At 40.9% G+C, this 20,920-nt stretch overlaps 1 protein-coding gene across 1 annotated transcript in view; it reads left to right on the top strand.

The window, feature by feature from the left end:
- Window positions 1-20,563, top strand: part of PCCB (propionyl-CoA carboxylase subunit beta) — a 29,390-nt gene extending 8,827 nt beyond the window's left edge. Inside the window, exons 3-15 of the mRNA XM_089671951.1 lie at window positions 643-711; window positions 795-851; window positions 2,818-2,931; window positions 3,555-3,665; window positions 5,924-6,032; window positions 6,957-7,077; window positions 9,833-9,914; window positions 10,522-10,645; window positions 13,356-13,463; window positions 13,830-13,930; window positions 15,729-15,827; window positions 18,138-18,231; window positions 20,192-20,563. Coding sequence (XP_089528077.1) covers window positions 643-711; window positions 795-851; window positions 2,818-2,931; window positions 3,555-3,665; window positions 5,924-6,032; window positions 6,957-7,077; window positions 9,833-9,914; window positions 10,522-10,645; window positions 13,356-13,463; window positions 13,830-13,930; window positions 15,729-15,827; window positions 18,138-18,231; window positions 20,192-20,313 — 1,311 coding nt within the window. The 3' untranslated portion in view covers window positions 20,314-20,563. The remainder of the gene's footprint in view (window positions 1-642; window positions 712-794; window positions 852-2,817; window positions 2,932-3,554; window positions 3,666-5,923; window positions 6,033-6,956; window positions 7,078-9,832; window positions 9,915-10,521; window positions 10,646-13,355; window positions 13,464-13,829; window positions 13,931-15,728; window positions 15,828-18,137; window positions 18,232-20,191) is intronic.
- The last annotated feature ends 357 nt before the right edge of the window (window positions 20,564-20,920 follow it).

Raw genomic sequence — 20,920 nt, 5'->3', positions numbered from 1 at the left:
TATATCCATGTAGTCATATCAGACGTTCTGTAGTTCCATGGGGCAACTTTCTGGGCACCATGATTGATAGACTTGAAAGCTATTTTTATATAGAATCTTCTTGACAAATTTTTTTATGAGGTAGGCCAACAGATTCTTCCTCAACTCTCCATTAGTTGGTCAGCTTGGGACTGGCATGCAGAATGTGATATACACACCGAAAGGGTCAGTTTAGACAGGAGCTAATTAACACACAAGCCTGTCTTTGGAATGTGGGAGGAAACTAGGGTACCTTGAGGAAACCCACACAGGGAGAACGTGCAAATTCTGGGGCATATTTATTATTATTATACAGGATTTATATAGCGCCAACAGTTTGCTCAGCACTTTACAATATAATGGGAGACAATACAGCAATAATACAGTTCAATACAAGAGGGAAAGGAGGGCCCTGCTCCTTGGAGCTTACAATCTAAGAGGGGATAGTGGTACAAAAGGTAATAACTGTGGGGGATGGACTGGTATTTGAACCAGGAACTCCAGTGCTGCAAAGCATTTTGGGTGGATCCGCTGGCATTTAATACTCTACCTATATGGCATTTCACAGTTTTGTAACTGGAGCTTTATGTCACTTTCTCTGTTAATTATTATTTCCTCTTGTAGTATCCCGGAGACAGTGTTGTCACAGGACAAGGCCGCATTAATGGAAGGCTGGTGTATGTTTTCAGCCAGGTAAATTTTGTACTGTGCAGTGTGAGATGTGTATCCTAAACATGAAACGTGTTATGTGAGTAGAATCTGTTATATTTTTACAGGACTTTACTGTGTTTGGAGGCAGTTTGTCTGGAGCTCACGCACAAAAAATCTGCAAGGTAAGGAAGCTAAGCACAGTGTTATGTGGCTCAGACATGAAATCGGAACAAATCACACATATTTCTATTAGGGATGCACCGATGCCGAGTATGACTACTGATACTTTTGGTCGAGTACTCGGCGATACCGATTACCGATACTTTGTTCCTGTCCAAATCGTATGCGGTTTCCCCATGCTTCTGTGTGAACCCAGCTTTCCTGAGTTTCCCACAGGAGTGGTGCAGGAAGGTTTCCTGCATCGGAGACTGGGGATGTATACTATGGTGACAGATGCTCCATATTCTCAGAGTAGGAGAGGAGAGCGAGCCCCCGCTTTCTCTCCTCTCCTTGCAGCAATGACTGGTCCGGCTAGAGGGCATTTGATTGGTCAGCACCATCACATGGATGGTGCTGACCAGTCAGATGCTGTATAGCATGCATGTAGGCAGGGAAAGCTACTTTCTCTTCTACCCTTTGTTTTTCAGGAGTAGGATCTGCTCCATAATCTTAGTTTAGAAGAGTAGTGCAGGCTATATGCCAGCACCACTCTTTAATTTTCTCCACTGTTTATATATGTTTACTAACTGCAGGAAAAAAGATGCCTGGGCAGCACAGTGGTTAAATGGTTAGCACTTTCAGCTGCCAGTACTAGGGTCGTCTGTTCGAATCCCAGCCACAGCTCCACCTGCCTAGAGTTTGCATGTTCTCCCTTTGCCTGCGTGGTAGGTTAATTGGATCCTGTCTAAATTGTCCCCAGTATGTGTATGTATTAATGTAAGTTTTCTAGATATGTGTGTGTGTGTATGTATGTATGTATGTATATATATATATATATATTGTTTGTGTGTACACACACACACATAATGTGTGTGTGTGTGTGTGTGTGTGTGTGTAAAGTGCTGCGTAAATTGAGAGCACTATATAAGTACCTGAAATAAATGCTGAGAAATGTGTACCTGCTCATCCTAGGGTAAAATCGAAATGGTCGGATTCCCAGGTCAATAGTTCCCATGATGTCCTCTTCTGATCCTGGGCATCTTTTTACTATAGATTATGTGAAGTGGTCATTGATGAACATTATTTTACTCTTTGAGATCCTTCTTCAAACAGGACAATCTCTTGGAAATGATCTTCAGTCATTTTATTTTACCGTAGCTGGAGAAATCATTTCTCATGAGACATGAGTTGTTGCAGTGGTCCTTGTCTTTAAACATAATTGCAAACTGAGCAATTTATAACTTGAAAGTCAAGTCCTCTTCAAACTGAGCTTTCAGATTTGTGGTGCAGCAGTTGGGCTGAATAGAGATGTAACATCTGTAGTATGTACTTTTTATCTTTCTGTTGAGCTCACTTCAGGGGTTTTATCCTCAGTTATCCAGAGTTCAAAGCTGAACTTCGGGCACACAGTCTTTCATTTCAATATGTGCCTCAATAGTCAAGTATATAAATTCACTTTGTGTACACAAAAATGCCTTAGCAAACCCAGATTTTACCTTGTAAAAGTAGCAGTGACATCATCTCTCTCACATAGCTGTTAGCAGCAGGTCCACCCATAACAGACCTTTTGCAGCAACCTACATGAGTGGGTGGGTACAAGACTAGTCACCCTGCATAAGAATACATGGCAGCAGTCACCAGTTTTTATTACAGGAAGCTCTTGTATTTAGATATGATTTGCCTATCTCAGCGTTTACCTTTAACATGTACTAATCTATTTTGTATTGTGGAAAATCCTGCAAAAGGATTGTGAAGCTCTATTTTTCTATTGTAATGGCTGCTACAAAGAGTGGAGTCAGGAACTCTGTAGTGTATGTCTTTCATAGTTTACAGAAGTAGGTGATTCAAGCAAGCATTGTCCACTGGAAACAAAGTTTCTGGTTTAAGTGGGTTTGGGCATTGAGTAACATTTGCTAGAATTCCAGTTGTGTCATCTTGCACTCAATGTGCAATTTAAGAACTGTTTGTACCCTTTCTTGCTTTTCCTAGATCATGGACCAAGCTGTTCTGGTGGGAGCCCCGGTGATTGGACTTAACGACTCTGGAGGAGCTCGTATCCAGGAGGGTGTAGAGTCCTTGGCGGGCTATGCGGACATTTTTCTGGTATTGTGGTTGTGCTCATCATTTTAGCTTGAACGTTACATTTTCAACTTGGCTTTTTTGTTTAGTGAAAGTTTGCTAATTTTACATAAAGTAGAACTAAAGGCAAAACTTTTTTTTTTTTTGGCTAGAGTAAGGGAGAGTAATAGCCCCTGGGTCCCATTGGAGAGATTGGCCTTCACTTCCTGTCCATATCCAAAACATGAAATTAGAGGAAAAAACTCCAGTGAGAGGAATTCCACCAGAACTATTGTTCCCACTGCAAAATTTGTCCTCTATTCCTGTTGTGGTGAAAGATCAAAATTTAGGATTTTCTTTTACTTTCACTTTTAGTGATAATTGGGACACACAGGAATAAAAAGCAGATGTGTACTAATTACTCTATCCAAAACTAAAAAAAAAAAAGTTTTACCTTTTTAGTTATACTGTAAAAGGCCCTGTATTTTCTTACTGTATTTCAGTTGTTGCCTCATTCGTATTTAATGAAAGTAAAAGATACCATCTTTTGTAATGGCAATTTCAGACAGGGTAAATTGAATTGATTGTGACAAAACATGGTATTAATAGAATGTAGGCAGGAAGCAGGTATTATGTAGCAGGCTCTAACCTATGTCATTTATTTCTAGAGAAATGTGCTGAGTTCTGGTGTCGTGCCTCAGATTTCTCTGATTATGGGTCCCTGTGCTGGAGGTGCTGTTTATTCCCCTGCCCTAACGGACTTTACATTCATGGTTAAGGTAAGCGTGTCATCCATATCAGCACAGCAGAGTGTAGTTGCAGCATGGTGGCTGCTTACAATGGTTCACAAGGCTACACACTGCAAATACTGCACCCTAAGAGCTAGCCCTTGTAAGAATGCTCGATTACCTTGTAAACTTGGCTTCTCTTTTATGGAGAGAAGAGAGGGTGGAGTGGGAGGTTTTTTTAGTTTATCAGTAGGAATATAATAGGAAACGGGATGAATTTTATAACCTACCTGAATGAGCACTTCCTTCCAGTTGTGGGCTGGTTTCCTTATTGGGGGGGGGGGGGGGGTCTTTTCCAGACCATTTTCCAGGACATACACGATATGTTCCTGTGGACCAGCCTAACTTGTAACTATCCCAAAAGGAACAGTAAATGCAGTATCAGCCATGGAAACCCCACACAACTGGCGCCTACTATTGCCTTAATATACCCATAGATGTGGGATAAGCAAGATCTAGTCTGGCCTATTTAAGTTGGGTTTGACAACAATCTCATACCTATAGGAAATACATTACGCTCAAAAGTTTGCATACCCTCCGAGAATTGGTAATAGTATGTACTATTTTTAAAGAGAACATGCGTAAGCAGGCAAAGCACATTTCTTTATTTCTTATGGGATTCCATAAGGGGTTAACATGTGGGGCGATTAAAGGGTTAACTGAGTGCTGTGTGCCATTTTACATACTGGACTGTGTTTGTGCTTCACTGTAAGCACACTAGTTTGCATGGTTGTGCTATGCACAGCCAGACCAAGCAGTGTGCAGGAGCTGACGGGAGAGAACTGTTTTGTTTACAAACAGTTCTCTCCCCTATCGGAGATGCTTGGCAATCACTGGGCAGGACCCGGTAAGTGACAGCCGAGGCCATGGTTAAGGTGTGCGCCCCCTACCTGGGAATGCAAAATCGTGTGTGTGTGCGTGTGCGTGTGCGTGTGTGTGTGTGTGTTAAATAAGTGTGTGGTTTGTTTTTTTTTTTGGTTGGTATAGCTGCCCATTTGTTTTGCCCAAATGCATCCAGGTCATGTAAAGTCTTTGGTGGTCTTGCATGAACTGCACGTTTGAGATCTCCCTAGAGTGGCTCGATGATATTAAGGTCAGGAGACTGTGATGGCCACTCCAGAACCTTCACCTTTTCCTGCTGTAACCACTGGAGGGTCAACTTGACCTTGTGCTTAGTTTCATTGTCGTGCTGGAAAAATAAGAGTGTCCCATGTGTAGCTTTCACGCAGAAGAATGCAAAATATCTGCCAGTATTTTCTGATAATGTGCTGCATTTATCTTGCTCTCAATTTTCACAAGATGCCCATGGTTCACAGTGGGGATGGTATTCTTGTTACTATAGGCCTTGTTGACTCCTTTCCAAACAGCGCTTATGGTTGTGACCATAAAGTTCTATTTTGGTCTTGTCACTTCATATAACAGTGTGCGAGAAGCTGTGAGGCCTGTTCAAGGTATCAGGCATATTGTAATCAGGATTTTTCGTGGCAGTGGTGCAGCAAAAGCTTCTTTCTGGCAACTCAACCATGCTGCTCATTTTTGTTCAAGTATCATTGTATTGTGCCCCTTGAGACAACCACATCGTCCTTCTTCTTTTTTTTTTTTTAAGCCAAACTATGTGATTTATAAACCGCTTCATATTATTATTATTATTATACAGGATTTATATAGCGCCAACAGTTTGCTCAGCGCTTTACATTATAACGGGAGACAATACAGCAACAATACAGTTCAATACAAGAGGGAAAGGAGGGCCCTGCTCCTTGGAGCTTACAATCTAGGATATGATCAGTATCCTTAAATAAAAGACAGTTTTTTGGCATGGTCAGTCCTATTTTCAATACCAATGCCAACATTTCACAATTACTGCCAGGGTATGGAAACGTTTGAGCAATATTATATTTTAGTGATTATAGCAAAATGGAATGTGTACTCAGTTTCAGCTTTCTGTCTCCAGATTGTCAATTCACTGGCGTTTAAGCAGAGTAGCTGGCTTTTCTTTGCTAAACAATTCCTTCATTGGGGCTGTAAGGACTTTTCAAGTTGCAGGAGTAGCCTTAGTTGGACTTGTGTAGGCATATGGGTGTACAGCCGATTTTATGTTTTTTACAGCAGGCGATTCTGTTATTTCCTTCACGCTGTAGAAAAAGGCGATCTGATTGGTTGTTGTTTGTCTTGGTGTGTAAAATAACCCCGTGAACCCCTGTCGATTCTCTTCTGGCTTAGCAATGTGTTTGTTTTTCTCTTCCCAGGACACTTCCTATCTCTTCATTACTGGTCCAGATGTAGTAAAGTCAGTTACCAATGAGGATGTGACACAAGAAGACCTAGGAGGAGCCAAAACCCACACTGCCCTATCAGGTTTTTAAAGCTAATTTAAAGCAATACCGCAATTTACCACAAGAACTCCGGGATAGGTAGAAAATAAAAATCCCCCATTAGTACACTGCCCCCCCCCCCCCTACACAACACTAAACAGTTAATAAAATGTTGAAAATCCTTATTTAGGAGAAAATTTTCATGACCTCATGTCTGTAAATCAAAATGAAACAGCATCTGCTCTACCAAGGAGGAGGAGCAAAGATTACATCATCTCCTCTCTTTCTGCAGTAAAAGGAAACTACAGTTCCCATCAAACTCACAGGGAATTGTAGTGAATGTGGGCGGGTACGCTAGGCCTGTGCATGTTGAATATGTCTGAGAGTCTTGCTCCGCCCACCACTGCAAGTGGGGCTGAATTGCATCACTGCCTCCTGGTTAAAGAACTACAGAAGGGATGTGCCAAGACCAGTGGCTGGGGGAATAGGAGGCATAGCAGCCACTGGTCTTACAAACAGGAAACCAAAGAGAATAACGGTTTGATTTGAAAATGAGTACACTATTTCAGAGGAAATATTGAGTGAACCAGAAGATGGATGACATATTCAGTGAAGGCAGGAAATCGGCATCAAGGACAATTGTGCGAAAATACTTGTCAGCTTTATATGACTAGAGCACCATGGCAGGCAGCAGCTGCTGCTTGATCGTCCAGTGGTGCCATACACAAAAACATTTACAGATGTATATTGCTACTACTCCTTTTACAGACTATCTATGCAACATGTAAAATCAATTTTTAATACACTCAAGTAAACAATGTAGCCATGCTAAACTGGGCTTGCTTACTGGGATTGGAGTGTCAAGGCCACAATTGTAGGCATAAACCAGTCACTAGCATGACACTGGGAAGAGGCATATGATCTGATTTTGATGTGAATTTAATTTTTTTCCATATTGCCTTTGCAGGGGTAGCTCACCGAGCTTTTGAAAATGACATAGACGCTTTATTAAACCTGCGGGAATTCTTTAACTACCTTCCACTAAGCAATAAGGATGCAGCACCAGTAAGGGAGTGTCATGACCCAAGGTAAGCTGTTTGGAGGGGAATTAACAAGTGCTGCAAGCACAATGTTTGTACTGTTCTTCTGAACATAAAAAAGGAGTAGATGCTGCTCCTAATTAACAAAGAGGCACAAGCTGTGCAATTATATGCTGGAATAGACGTGACAGGGGTTCGCAGGCTTATTTTACACATCATGACAAATTACCTGATTTATCTCTAGGTGTCCCAGCAAAAAACATGATGGCTTTTTTTGTCTTTAATCTTGTTTTGAAACTGCAAACTAGATTGTCTATTATGTAAAAAAAAAAAAAAAATTGTAACCTTACACATAAAATAACACAGATTCAGATAAACTGGTATATCATCTGCATATAGAAATGCATGTTTCTTCATAGTTCTAACCCTGAGCTCCTGTCAATTGCAAAAGAGTCCTGCTGAATGCTCTATGGGCAGTGTAACAAATATGAACAGCAAATACATGTATGTGTTTTAATCAGAGTTCCACCCAAAAGTGGAAGCTCCACTTGTTTGCCTCCTCCCCCCCCCCCCCCCTCCACTGCCATATTTGGCACTTTTTTGGGGGGAGGGGGTACCTGGTTTTGACAGGTACCCACTCCCACTTCCGGCTCGGTTTGCTGCGGTGAAGTGAACCAGACGTTTGACCCCCTCCTTCCTCCCGCAGTCTCCTGGGAACCTTCACAGCTCCCAGAAGACTGCCGGACCAAGCAGGAGGCGCAACGTGACTCGCTCTTGTGCAGTGGGCACCCGGCTGTGAAACTGCAAGCTGTTACAGCCTGGTGCTCACAATTGAAATGCCGGCGCCGTGGAGAGAAGAAGAGAAGGGACGGTGCGGGTGAGCACATCGCTGGACCCTGGGACAGGCAAGTGTGTATTCATTAAAAGTCAGCAGCTGCAGTTTTTGTAGCTGCTGACTTTTATTAAACGCAAAATCTACTGGAGCTCCGCTTTAAATAAGCCTCAATGTTATCTAAAGATATACAGTTGTGTTCAAAATAATAGCAGTGTGTTAAAGTGAATAAAGCTCAAACTCCTAATAGCTTTTATTTCCATACACACAAATGCATTGGGAACACTACACATTCTATTCCAAATCAAAACATGAAGAAAAATACATCAAATTTGTGTTGTTCCTCTAAAAAATTGAAGAAAAGTGAATATTAGACTGTTCAAAAAAATAGCAGTGTTTGTATTTTTCTTTACAAACTCAAACATTCACTATATAAACTGAAAAATGTTTGAAGATTTTGCTTTCCTTTGAATCACTTAATGAATATTTAGTTGTATAAGCACTGTTTCTGAGAACTGCTGTACATCTGTGTTGCATGGAGTCAACCAACTTCTGGCACCTGTGAACAGGTATTCCAGCCCAGGATGATTGGACTACATTCCACAGTTCTTCTCTATTTCTTGGTTTTGCCTCAGAAACTGCATTTTTGATGTCACCCCACAAGTTTTCTATTGGATTAAGATCCGGGGATTGGGCTGGCCACTCCATAATGTCAATCTTGTTGGTCTGGAACCAAGATGTTGCACGTTTACTGGTGTGTTTGGGGTCGTTGTCTTGTTGGAACACCCATTTCAAGGGCATTTCCTCTTCAGCATAAGGCAGCATGACCTCTTCAAGTATTCTGATGTATTCAAACTGATCCATGATCCCTGGTATGCGATAAATAGGCCCAACACCGTAGTATGAGAAACATCCCCATATCATGATGCTTTCACAACCATGCATCACTGTCTTCAGTGTACTGTGGCTTGAATTCAGTGTTTGGGGGTCGTCTGACAAACGGTCTCCGGCCACTAGACCCAAAAAGAACAATCTTACTTTCATCAGTCCACAAAATGTTGCGCCATTTCTCTTTAGGCCAGTCAATGTGCTCTTTGGCAAATTGTAACCTCTTCAGCACGTCTTTTTTTCAACAGTGGGACTTTGCGGGGGCTTCTTGCAAATAGCTTGGCTTCACATAGGCGTCTTCTAATTGTAACAGTACTCACAGGTAACTTTAGACCTTCTTTGATCTTCCTGGAGCTGATTGTTGGCTGAGTCCTTGCCATTTTGGCTATTCTTCTATCCATTTGAATGGTAGTTTTTCGCTTTCTTCCACGTCTTTCAGGTTTTTATTGCCATTTTAAAGCATTTGCGATAATTTTAGCTGAGCAGCCTATCATTTTCTGCACTTTATATGTTTTCCCCTCTCCAATCAACTTTTTAATCAAGGTACGCTGTTCTTCTGAACAATGTCTGGAATGACCCATTTTCCTCAGAATTTCAGAGAGAAATGCACTGTAACCAGCATGTACAACATTTGCTGCCTTCCTTCCTTAAATAAGGGCAATAATTGCCACCTGTTTTTCAAAGAATGAATGACCTCACTAATAGAACTCCACACTGCTATTATTTTGAACATGCCCCTTTCAATTAATGATTCAATTACACAGAATCAACAGCAGGCATGTCATGACTGTTGGGTCTGTTGGATTTCTATTACTCTACTACACCTGCTAGTAAATGATTTGCCATGTAGAAATATCATTTCTACCAAAAACAGTGATTGATCAGGTTAGTGATGTCTGACTGCTATTATTTTGAACACAACTGTACATGCCTATAATAAATGAAGTACATTGCAGAGAATACCATTGCATACCATAATAATCCCAGTGTTTTCTGTGTGGTATTGATTGTACAGTTTTTGAGTTTTATTCTGAAAGATGTAGTAGTTCCGTTACAATGCACTGAGTTTTATTTGTATTACAGCGAGCGCCTCGTACTTGGATTAGACAGCATAGTTCCCATGGAGTCCACTAAAGCCTATGATATGCTGGATATCGTCCATTCGGTAATGCTGCTGTGGTGTAGCTACCTTGGTTTTATTAAAGTAATGGGATGACATAAAGAGGGTGAACAATTGTGGTTTCTTCCTGTAATGAACAAATGTGGAAGTCCAATCAGTGAGCTAGGAAGCACTTTATCAGAAAAAGTGTAAATTTGGTAGCAGATGTCACGTCTTGGTTGCATTTTCTGGCCATTTCCTTGGGATAGGATTGTTAAATCCTTCATTATATATGTCCTACTGTGTACCGTGGTGTGGAGGTTTTGGCAATGCTGACTTGCTATGTTGCCTTGCTGTGTTGGGACTCTTTGAGTGTTTCTATCCAGGGGACAATTTGTAAGCAATTTCTTATGTTTCCATGTGACTTTCCTCTTTCTTTTTTCTCCAGAGATTAGGAACCTTGCTTTCTGAGCATATTAGAACAGTATTTCCATAACAAGGATTCTATTAGCACACAGAAAAGTGTAATATTTGACCAGATAATGTCTACATACGAAAATGTTACTTAATCCATATTAGATATGCAGTAATGGTCCTTGTATTCAGTTGTCTGAGTTTCAACCACTGTTAGATGCCTATATGGGATGGTAATATTTGCTTTTTCTATTTTCAGATTGTTGATGAACAAGACTTCTTTGAGATTATGCCCAACTATGCCAAAAATATGATAGTGGGCTTTGCCAGGATGAATGGCAGGACAGTTGGCATTGTTGGAAACCAGCCAAAAGTGGCATCAGGTGCTGAATATATGTACATTTTTAAACAATTTGGGACTAATTGAGAACTAGGAGAACATTTTATCAGCGTTCTATACTCCGATAACTGTGGGCTGCCATTGCATTTGCATTTTGCAAATTCTAGTTACCTGTCTGGTCTGGCTTCTGAATTCGGTACTTTTTTTTCAGTTACTCTCGCAACAAAAGTTGAATGTCAGAGTAGTCAAAATCTGCATTTGTTTGCATCCAGATCCGTGACTAAAAAGTACTGAAACTGAATCAATGTGACAGACCGTCAACTAGTATTTTCAAAAGGAGAGGTTGGCAATAGAGGGATGTTGTAATCTCTACATATAAATAACAGTTTGCCTCCTCTCCTAGCACAACAGTTTAGGTGCAGAGTCTGACACTGAACATTTGTGTACTCACGCCCTCTACTACATCCCACTAAGTGTGAGGACAAGTTACATAGAGCCAGTTAGGTGGGTTGTATGGGCAGAGGTCCCAAATAACAATCTAAGCAAACACACCTTGCTTAACCACTTGCCCCCCTTCCTGACCAGGCCATTCTTTTGCGTTACGGAGCTGCGTTACTTGTACTGACAATTGCGCAGTCGTGCAACACTGCACCCAAATTAAATTTACAACCTTTTTTTTCCCCATTAATTGAGCTTTCTTTCGGGATTATTTGATTGCCTGTGCAATTTTATTTTTTTGCACTATAAAAAAAAAACGCCAGTTTTGAGAAAAAACCCCCAATATTTTGGATTTTTTGCTATTAAACATATCCAGTAAAAAAAAATGTCGTCAAATGTTTTCTGTGACATGTCTTTGCTAGGAAAAAAAAAAAATCTTAATATGTATAAATTAATTAATTTACGTGAAAGTTATAGCATCTACAACTGGCGGTATAGATCCTGGGATTTTTTTTTTTCTACTAGTAATAGCGGCGATCAGTGACTTTTAGCAGGACTACGGCAGACATTCTGACACTGGGGGGGAACTAACTTGGTGTCACTGACATCCCCAGTGACACCAATACAGTGATCGGTGCTAAAAAAAAAAAAAAAAAAAGCACTGACACTGTACTAATGGCCCTGGGCAGGAAGGGGTTAACATAAGAGGTGATCAAAGGGTTAACTATAGGTAGAGCGTGTTTTACTAGGGGTGTGTGCCAGAGCTGACGGAGGAAGACTGTAAACAAAACAGTCTTCCTCCCCGTCGGAGCCTACCAGCCGGGGGCCCGGTGATTGACATCTGTGGCCGTAAATGGCGGCGCGGGTAGGGCGCACATGCGGCTCATGCACGCCCCTAAACCGGGAAATGCAAGATCAATTATACGTAATTTTGCGCACCTGTGCTGCCCTGTAGTAGTATTTCTTCTATAGGGTGGTCGGGAAGCGGTTAAGCCAGCCATTTATGGATTCATGGGCTAGCTGGTTGTACACAGACTGACAGGTCAACTTGTGTACAATCAGACTGTCAGGTTTTTTCCTGAAGAATTAGTGCTGCCGGCAGGAAAGACTTCTCACTGGCAGAATACAGTAGCACAGCAGAAAGGATTCCCCCTTCTACCTTAAATGTGTAGATGGGGGATTCGGCTTATTTTTTTTTCATTCAACACACTGGATGAATGGAAAAAAAATGAATCCTATATAGCAGGGCTCGACAAATCCCAGGTGCCAAGTCACCAAGGTGACTAGAAGTTGTGTCCTGGCGCCTGAGTTCACACACTGCCTCCCACTAACTTCAATGCAAATCAACCTCAATCCTATGTGAACACTTCTCTGCGTATGCCACTCTACTCTCTCACTTGTGAGTCTGGAATGCACTGCTACAAACTCGTAAAGGACCCTTTTTGTAATGGCACTCAAAACGCAATGTGTGTGGATTGCATCTGTGTGGAACACCTCAATAGGAACACAGATATAGCCTTTCATGTGAATCTATGAGTTTGAAAATGCACCCAGAATTGCATATGTGTGAACCAGAGCAGCTCCATTCGCATCTGGGTGTTTTGGGATCACGGCAGAATTGCTGTGATCATAAAATGCAGTTTCAGGTGCCACTATTTTCCATGGCACCTAACACATGGTGTGGTTAGCCGTGATTGCGGCTCCTAAGCTTATAACCCAAAAGTCGCCTTGCCTCGGGCACTGACATCCCACTCTACACTGAAAAAAAAAAAAAACTGGCTCCTAGATTCAAAGCAAATTTGTCAAGCCTTGGTGTATAGCCTGACTTAATGAGATATTGAGGAATTAATGCTGTACTGGAAGCAATCAAATCAAAATACAAACAGCCTCAGTAGGACTTGTATTGGTAAGAGGTGTACAATTCTGGTCAGGTCTGTTGTGTAAGCAATTACAAAAGAACACAGACAGGCCCTTGAGTTCTGTAGACAGAGTGGTAGACTGACTGCAAATAACAGCACAGACAATGTATTACATCTTTTATTTCACAGTGACCTGCTGCTGATTCATGGGAAAGAGTTCTTTGCATCTTGTGATACCATCTAAAAACATCCAGCACACTAAACTTGGTGCAGAAAATGTTGTATAACTAAACCGTTACATTATTGCCCAGAATGAGTTTCCCTATACTTCAGGTTAAACCATTTTCTTATAATTTTAGGTGAAGACCGTTACCAGAATTGGTCTCCTATAATTCAGGAGACTGTAAGCAGAATTACCATCTCCTTTATTTATTCTTCCTGTCTTCTCTCCTAAAGGCTGTTTGGACATCAATTCTTCTGTTAAAGGAGCTCGCTTTGTAAGATTCTGCGATGCCTTCAATATACCCATCATCACATTCGTTGATGTACCAGGATTTTTGCCAGGTGATGATTCAGCATTTTAACTTTCTGAAAGATAAGTCAAGACCCTAAACCTTTAGGGGTGTACTCTTATTAAATGATTAGCATAGTGTCCAACAGAATTTATTAGCTGCTGCAGGAAATTGCCCATGTAGCCGTGTGTCTTTTATACACATTGGCATATTTGTTGTCGGATCTATACACATCTTTGCAGAGCTTGAAACCTTAATGGTTATGCTGGATTACGAGAATGTTTCTCTATACATTATGCATACATCTGAACTGCTATACTCTTTGTTTGGAAGCGAAAGCCTTACAGGTTACATACTTTAGTCAATTAGTAAGTAGGGTTCTGTTTAATTTTAATTATTATCTTTGTTGTTTGACCAGGCACTGCTCAGGAGTATGGAGGCATTATCCGGCATGGAGCAAAACTTTTGTTTGCCTTTGCTGAAGCTACTGTCCCCAAGATCACAATCATTACTAGAAAGGTGAGGACATACTGTGAACAGGACAATGAGCCCTAATGACAGCTCTGTGACCCATCCGTATATAAGGCCATTACTTAATGCTAACAAGAATCCCAGTGCGTGGATGAAATTGACTCCCCTCAAAATGTTCACAAAGAAAACTAAAGAGGTGAACATTGATGGGCTAATGTCTTCAAATAATTTTGGAGGCATTATTTGGAGAAGAATAGAAAACATTCACATGTAACCGTTGGCTATCGGCCACAAGCGTTTTTGACATGCTGAAAAAATTCTTTGTGCAATAAGAACTGTTTCTGACAATTCACTGCTTTTTACTGTCCAATTGTTGAATGCAGTTTTCAAATCAATAACATTTATCAGCAGTCTCAGCGCAAGGACACTGAGATAACAGAAGTTCTCTGTGTACCCTGTTCATACCATACTAGTGCATTGAATAAAAATGCAGTACATCACACGTTTCAACACATGTCAGCGTATCACAGTGCACTGCTGTGCATAGTTTTAAATGAAGCGTTAAAGGAAAAGTGCCCTTTAAACTGAAAATAAACGCTTTTTGTATACTTTTACCTACAGGTAAGCGTATAATAAAGTTTACCTGTAGGTAAAATGAATATCTCCTAAATGTGCATAGTTTAGGAGATATTCGCTCTTTTTGAGAACCGATGCATGCGCTCTGAAAGAATACCGTTCCTTCAGAGTACTATGCCATGGCCCAGAACTCCTGCGCATGTGCTCAGGAGTGATGTCGTGGCTTGGCCAGTCAGACGGCCGGACCTTACAAACCCGCAAGGAAGACCGGATGAAGATGGAAGCCTCTGCAGCGGTGATAGTGCGCCACTTGAGGGCTTCATTTTAAGAGAAGTCCTCCATAATGCGCTAGTAGGCGATGCATACTAGGACAGTATGACATTACCACGCAGGGGATTTTTTTTTTTTCTTTAGGTGCAGTTTACTACCAAGTTTAATTTAAGTGCATCTATAATTTTTTTTTTTTTGCTCTGACCTAAAGCACCCTCCTCTTAAACAGATGCATACTTACTTAAATCTAACACTTGAAGCCTGTACATTAGTCCAATAGTTTTATATGGAGCTGTGTCTTTCTTAACGAAAGGTAAAAAAAAAAGCGAGAACCCCCACTTTCTATTACAGTGTCTTACTCAAGTAAAGGTAAAAAAGAAAATAAAACATGCAATGCATTGATACAATGCACACCAGCATACACCCATTGAAGGTTCTGTCTTCATTACAGTTACTGTGACATCTCCAAATCTCCCCAGCAGGCACACAAACAGCAGTGGAAATTGAGAAGAGGGTCTAACAGTTTTCTACTTTATCCCAAACTAAAGTTTGGGGTCTTTCTTTTTTTTTTTTTTATACTGTTTAAGCCTTTTGTTACAAGTCAATTAGTTTTCAGTGGATTGAAACCAATGTGTTGCAACTGAATGTTTGATAACAGTTGGTTATATTAGGAAGCAGTGTGATTTACAACTGCCTGCATTTAGTGTTGGTAAGGTTTTATGCTGTTTTGGATATTTTACAACCAAGGCCTGTCCTGCATTTAACTAATAAACTGTACTTTTGCACTCTCCATCTAATCATCCCCAACATGTAATACCTTTTGTATCACTTGACCTTTCCTTTTTAGATTTTAAGCTCTAATGAGCAGGGCCCTCTTAATTCTTCTTGTATTGTAACTGTATTGTCTGCCTCCATTTTGTAAAACGCTGCATAAATGGTTGCATTATGTGATTCCTGTATATTAATAATGTGCTCGCTCATTTTTTTTGTTTGTCAACAGGCATATGGTGGAGCCTATGATGTCATGAGCTCAAAGCATCTGAGAGGTGATGTTAACTATGCCTGGCCCACAGCAGAGGTTGCTGTTATGGGAGCAAAGGTAAAACCAGATCATTGTGAAAAGAAAATGGCAAGAAGGTGGTGGGAGGGGGGAAGACTACTTTTTTGCTGCATGTAAAAGTGATCCAGCGGTTATCTAACCACTTGGATCACTTTTACTTTATTCAGCAACACCAGCTGAAAATACTGATCCTGGGGGCATGACTGCAGCTCCAGGCATCGCCCCGGTATAACACCTCAACCCAAGAAAGCACATGTACATCATATGGGTGGGAAGTGGTTAAAGGAAATCTGTCCTGCGAGAAATAATGTAGATAGCCATTGCCAACCTCTCCCTCTGAAAATACTTGTGTTTTGGCTATAATACCAGTGGCTTGAGTACTTTTTAAAGTCACTGATTTGAATGCTTGTTTCAGGTCAGTGTTTTAAAAACATTGAAGCCAAAGGTAGCATGACATGTAGCATTTTTAGGAGACCAGCAATGGCAGCCTGCATATTTCTGAGTACAGGTTTCCGTTAAGTCATACAAATATTTGAGCAATCAACGCTGATTACAAATGGATTGGGGAATAAACATATGTCCTTACACCACAAGGAGTGGAGAATCATCCCGGTGCAAGCTTCAAGGCACAACTTAAACCTTTTTCCTGCCCCTATACAACATTGTTGAGTGTTCAAGCAGCTAATCGCCAAGCACCAGTTAAGTCACAAAGTAGGGTGAGTCACTAGCAGCCCCATACATGCAAGTACTGGGTGGAGTGGAGCAGCATAGGAGCAAAGGAACGGTAAATATAACCTATTAATTGAGTAAACCAATAAAGCGAACCTGTTGCTTTGCCATGCTGGGGCAACGCACAGGCCTACTTTAAATACATTTAAGAGAGAACTACAATACGGCCTTCAATTTTATTAAAGAATGTAATGAAAAATTATCATTGGGGAAGAAAATTGAGAATTGTGTAGGATGCTTAGTAAATTTTAGTTTTTGGCTCCTTTTTGTAAGAGTGGTGGTTGTTTGTTCAGGGTTTCACAGGCTTGTGAGTTCTGGTCTGTTCAAGGTTTTACAGGCTGTGAATTTGATTGCTTCCCCCTGCCTCCGGAAGAAGCTTCTAGAGCTCAGGGAGTGAGATGTAAATAACCAGCCTGAATATTTCTCCAGTCAGCCAATCCCTGGGGAGGAGTGTCCAGTAGGGGGCTGGAAAGGTGATAATTAGTCTGAAGCACTGAAGAGCAGGGTTCCTTCTCTCCAGGAGGGTTCCAGAAGTACAGGGGCTGCTGCTGTCAGGCAGCCTGTAATATAAACAAATGGTTTTGGTGGCCTCAGAGGTGCCAGAATCAAAGGCTGAAATCGACTTTGCTGAGAGCTGATTGCAGAACCACACCATAAGGGATCCAGTCCTGAGAGGTGTTATCTCACTCATTGGGTTGTGTCTGGAGGAAGCTGGAAAGAGTTGATTCCTGAGACTGTGTGCTGAACGCTGCACTAGGTACGGATAGTTACCCGCTGGCGTAGGGTATCCGGATGCCTAAAGGCTTGCCCCATTGTCTTCTTCAGCTGTGGGGCCTTGGACTGTTCACTATAAGGTACTACTACCGCTAGAAAGACTGTCCTCTGATCACTAACTACTGCTGAGCATTTTATACTATCCTTTGCCCCAATCCCTCTCCTGTTCCAAGTTTTACCAGCAATAAATCACAAAAGACAACTCCTTGACTGTTTATTGGAGTCGGTGTTCATAGGTTGTTGCTTGGGTGACTGATGCTCTTTCTACTGTTTGGGAAGAACCAGTTAAAAGCAGCAGTCCCTGCAAGGGTAGCCCGACTATTGTATTGCTTGTGCCTAAGCCAACGGTGCATATAAAAGAGTCCTTTCACATAAGTGCCCTTCATTCTATCGTAAAAAATTATGAATTAAAAAGAAATGCATAAAAATAGTTTCTCTCTTCAGTATACATCAATTTATACATTTCGTGTTCAGTTTACATCTGTATGCATTTTTTTTTTTTCTTGTCAAAGAAAGGTGGACAAAAAAAATGTTTCTTGCCTAATAAGAGATGTGAACAGAAAACATCCATTTTACGCCCCCAAAACGGAAAAGGACACAAAGCTTTTCCATTTCTTTTGTTTTTCTGCTGGCATAAACATACTCCGAAGTAAACAGATCTATGTCTAGTTACATCTACTTGCTCATAGACCTACATAGCTGTTCAGATTGGATCCCTCGGATTCAGTTCGGACAAACAGATCCACACTGGACGCCCCTGGGAAAGGGTCCTAAGTCTATAAAGTGTAACTGCAATCTCTTCCATGTCAGTCCGTGATATGAAGCTGATGCTTTTTGTCTCTGCAGGGAGCTGTACAGATCATATTCCGAGGAAAACAGAACCAGGCCGAGGCAGAATATGTGGAGAAGTTTGCCAACCCTTTTCCTGCAGCAGTCAGAGGTAAGACTTCTTTGAGACCAGTTCAGTATGACAAATATCAACAGTTAAGGCTTCCTACTTTTTTTCAGTGAACAATTTTCAGAACAAAAATGGAGCTGGTTTCCTGGCACTGTGTAGATATTCCACCCATACAATAGATCATCTTTTCTGCACATTAATACTCTTTAAGCAGGCAGGACCACCCCTACCTACTTTTGCTTGATAAAATGCCCCAGAGAGATCTTGTGCACGATGAGGTGTTTCTTGCTTTGGATAATACTTTATTAAGCAAGGTAAGTAGCAGGGGCTTGACCTGCAGTTTGGGAATCGGTGAAGTATTTCTGGGGTTCGATGAGCCCCACTAGTGCCTGGAGGAACTCTGGTGAGTCCTTTTCTTACAGCTCTATAATCAGTCTGGGAGAGGTGCCATCTTTTAGTTTGGATATTAATAAAAACACTGACATCCTTCAGCAAATACAACAGATAATCTTTGCCGCATATTAATAAACACACCTACAGTCTCCAACAAATACAACACTTTACTGCACTGTGGTCTAACAGACAGTGTTGTGCATATGCCATTGGACATGTCCCATTGATCCATCACCATGGTTAGAATAACCTAGATCCCAAGGTTTCCAGGCCTTTAATGCTTGGTTCATGTTAAGTAAGGCTGGCCATACATTATACAACTTTCTCGAGATTTATGGTTTATATTTACCAAAAACCATATAACAGGAGATCAAACCTAACAACACTCCAATTAGGCAGGCTCTTGCACTACATAGTTGAAGTTAAATCTAAAGGAAAGTGGACAGAAAATTGTATAGTGTATGGCCAGCCTAAGGCTGCTTTCTAGTTGAGCTGGATAATTTTAATTGGGTGTCAAAGGCAACACACCCTTTATCATTTTAACCTGCATTAGAATAATCTTGCAGCTAAAATGACTGATTATTGTGGCCAACAAGTGCTTTTTGCCCCAGTGGACTTCTACAGACCTTTATCAGACTAAAATGTATCTGGCTACACACACTTTCCTGCATAGATCTAGTTATTTGCAATTGATGTAAACCTGATTACTCCATATGCCACAGAGTCCTCTTAAAGTAACTTGAACATTTCCAATCTGTCTGATTGCTTTCATCTGTGATTCTGCTAAATTGGATCAAAATGGTAGTGAAAGCTGATTGATAATTGCTATATTCAATCAAGAGATAGTAAAACAAATCTGTGCGTGTATGGCAAGGGAGGTAGACATCATTTACATTTTATGGCAGTGGAATATCTAAATTGCAGAAACATAACCGAAAACAACCATGTGCACAGTAGGCTGAGTACACAAAGCCTTTTTTCAGTTGAAAGTTGTTTTTTTAATATGATCTGATCACTTCCTATAGCCCAGTCGTGAAGAATTCCAAAGTAGGCTGCTCTTTTTGATTTCCTTTAGAAAATGATATTTGCCCGGCTGTCTTTGAGTTAACAGCTACTTTCAGAATCATGGAACATAAAGCAGAACTACATTGCGTCTGGAGCACCACAACGCAAAAACACTATTTAATTCATTTTTACTATTTAAAGCAAACTCCCCTATCCATCCTTGTCTCCAAGCTTTATCTTGCTGAGACATCACTTTGAACCCCTTCCTCCTTCTCCCTCAGGCATGGAGGCAGGAGGGTGTGCTTAGCTGAAAAAACCCTCCTGGAGACTCCTGCGCTGTATGACATCATTTGCCTAGGCTGGAAATCAGGAAGGAAATGTGTAAAAAAAAAACTTTGGAAATTATATCATATTTACTTTTTTTAATCTATTTACTGATGCCATCAGCATAAGGATTGCAATTAGTCCATGTTGATTGAGAGAATGAAGTTCTGCTTAAACATGTAGTATGTTGTCAGAATACTATCTTTCAAAATTGCATCTATATCTCTGTATGTATTTTGTTTCTATGAAGTGTTGACCTGACTGACTTTGTTTTGGACAGGATTTGTTGATGACATCATCCAGCCGTCTACTACACGCATGCGCATCTGTCGTGATCTTGAAGTACTTGCAAGTAAACAACAAGTAAATCCATGGAAGAAACATGCAAATATCCCTCTGTGAGGTGAATCTGAGTTACAGCACTGTACATTCCTGTCTGGGAAATGATAAAACGCAGACTGGTTTGTGTCAAACTGGAATCATGACTTTTCTATGGACAAGGAGATGTGATTTCCTGCAGACTACAGCTATTGTAAATGTCTGACACATTAAATCCTCAGAATACAAAGAAAATCTTGATTTTAAGAATAATTGTCTGCTGTTACAGCCGAGACATTGATTTTAAGGATAATAAATAATTCTAATTACCATCCTTGCTGGGATCAGTGTTATGAAGTTTTGAATGGTGCCAATGTTTTCTGCTCTGTTTATTGTACGTTGTTCCTGTGAATGGGAATCTGTCTGGATCACAGCCTGGGAACATGCAATTCCATAAACAAGCAAGTTGCCATTGCTGACTTATTTACCCTACAGGGCAATGCTTGGCTCCTTTTTATTTTTACCAGTGACTGCAAACAACTGCATGTCTGACATAAACATCTACATTGCCATGTAGAGGGCCATACAGCACCATAGAAACTCAATACACTGTGTGAAAACACTGGATGCGGCGTGCCATCCTGATTGAGATGCTGGTTTAGTGTATTGCCCTGCTCCTGTGCACCTTTCC

Source organism: Staurois parvus, unplaced genomic scaffold, assembly GCF_062004578.1.
Source record: "Staurois parvus isolate SC_StPar_1 unplaced genomic scaffold, SC_StPar_1.0 ptg000116l, whole genome shotgun sequence".
NCBI classification, from domain to species: Eukaryota; Metazoa; Chordata; class Amphibia; order Anura; family Ranidae; genus Staurois; species Staurois parvus.
This window is presented reverse-complemented; position numbering and strand designations above follow the sequence as displayed.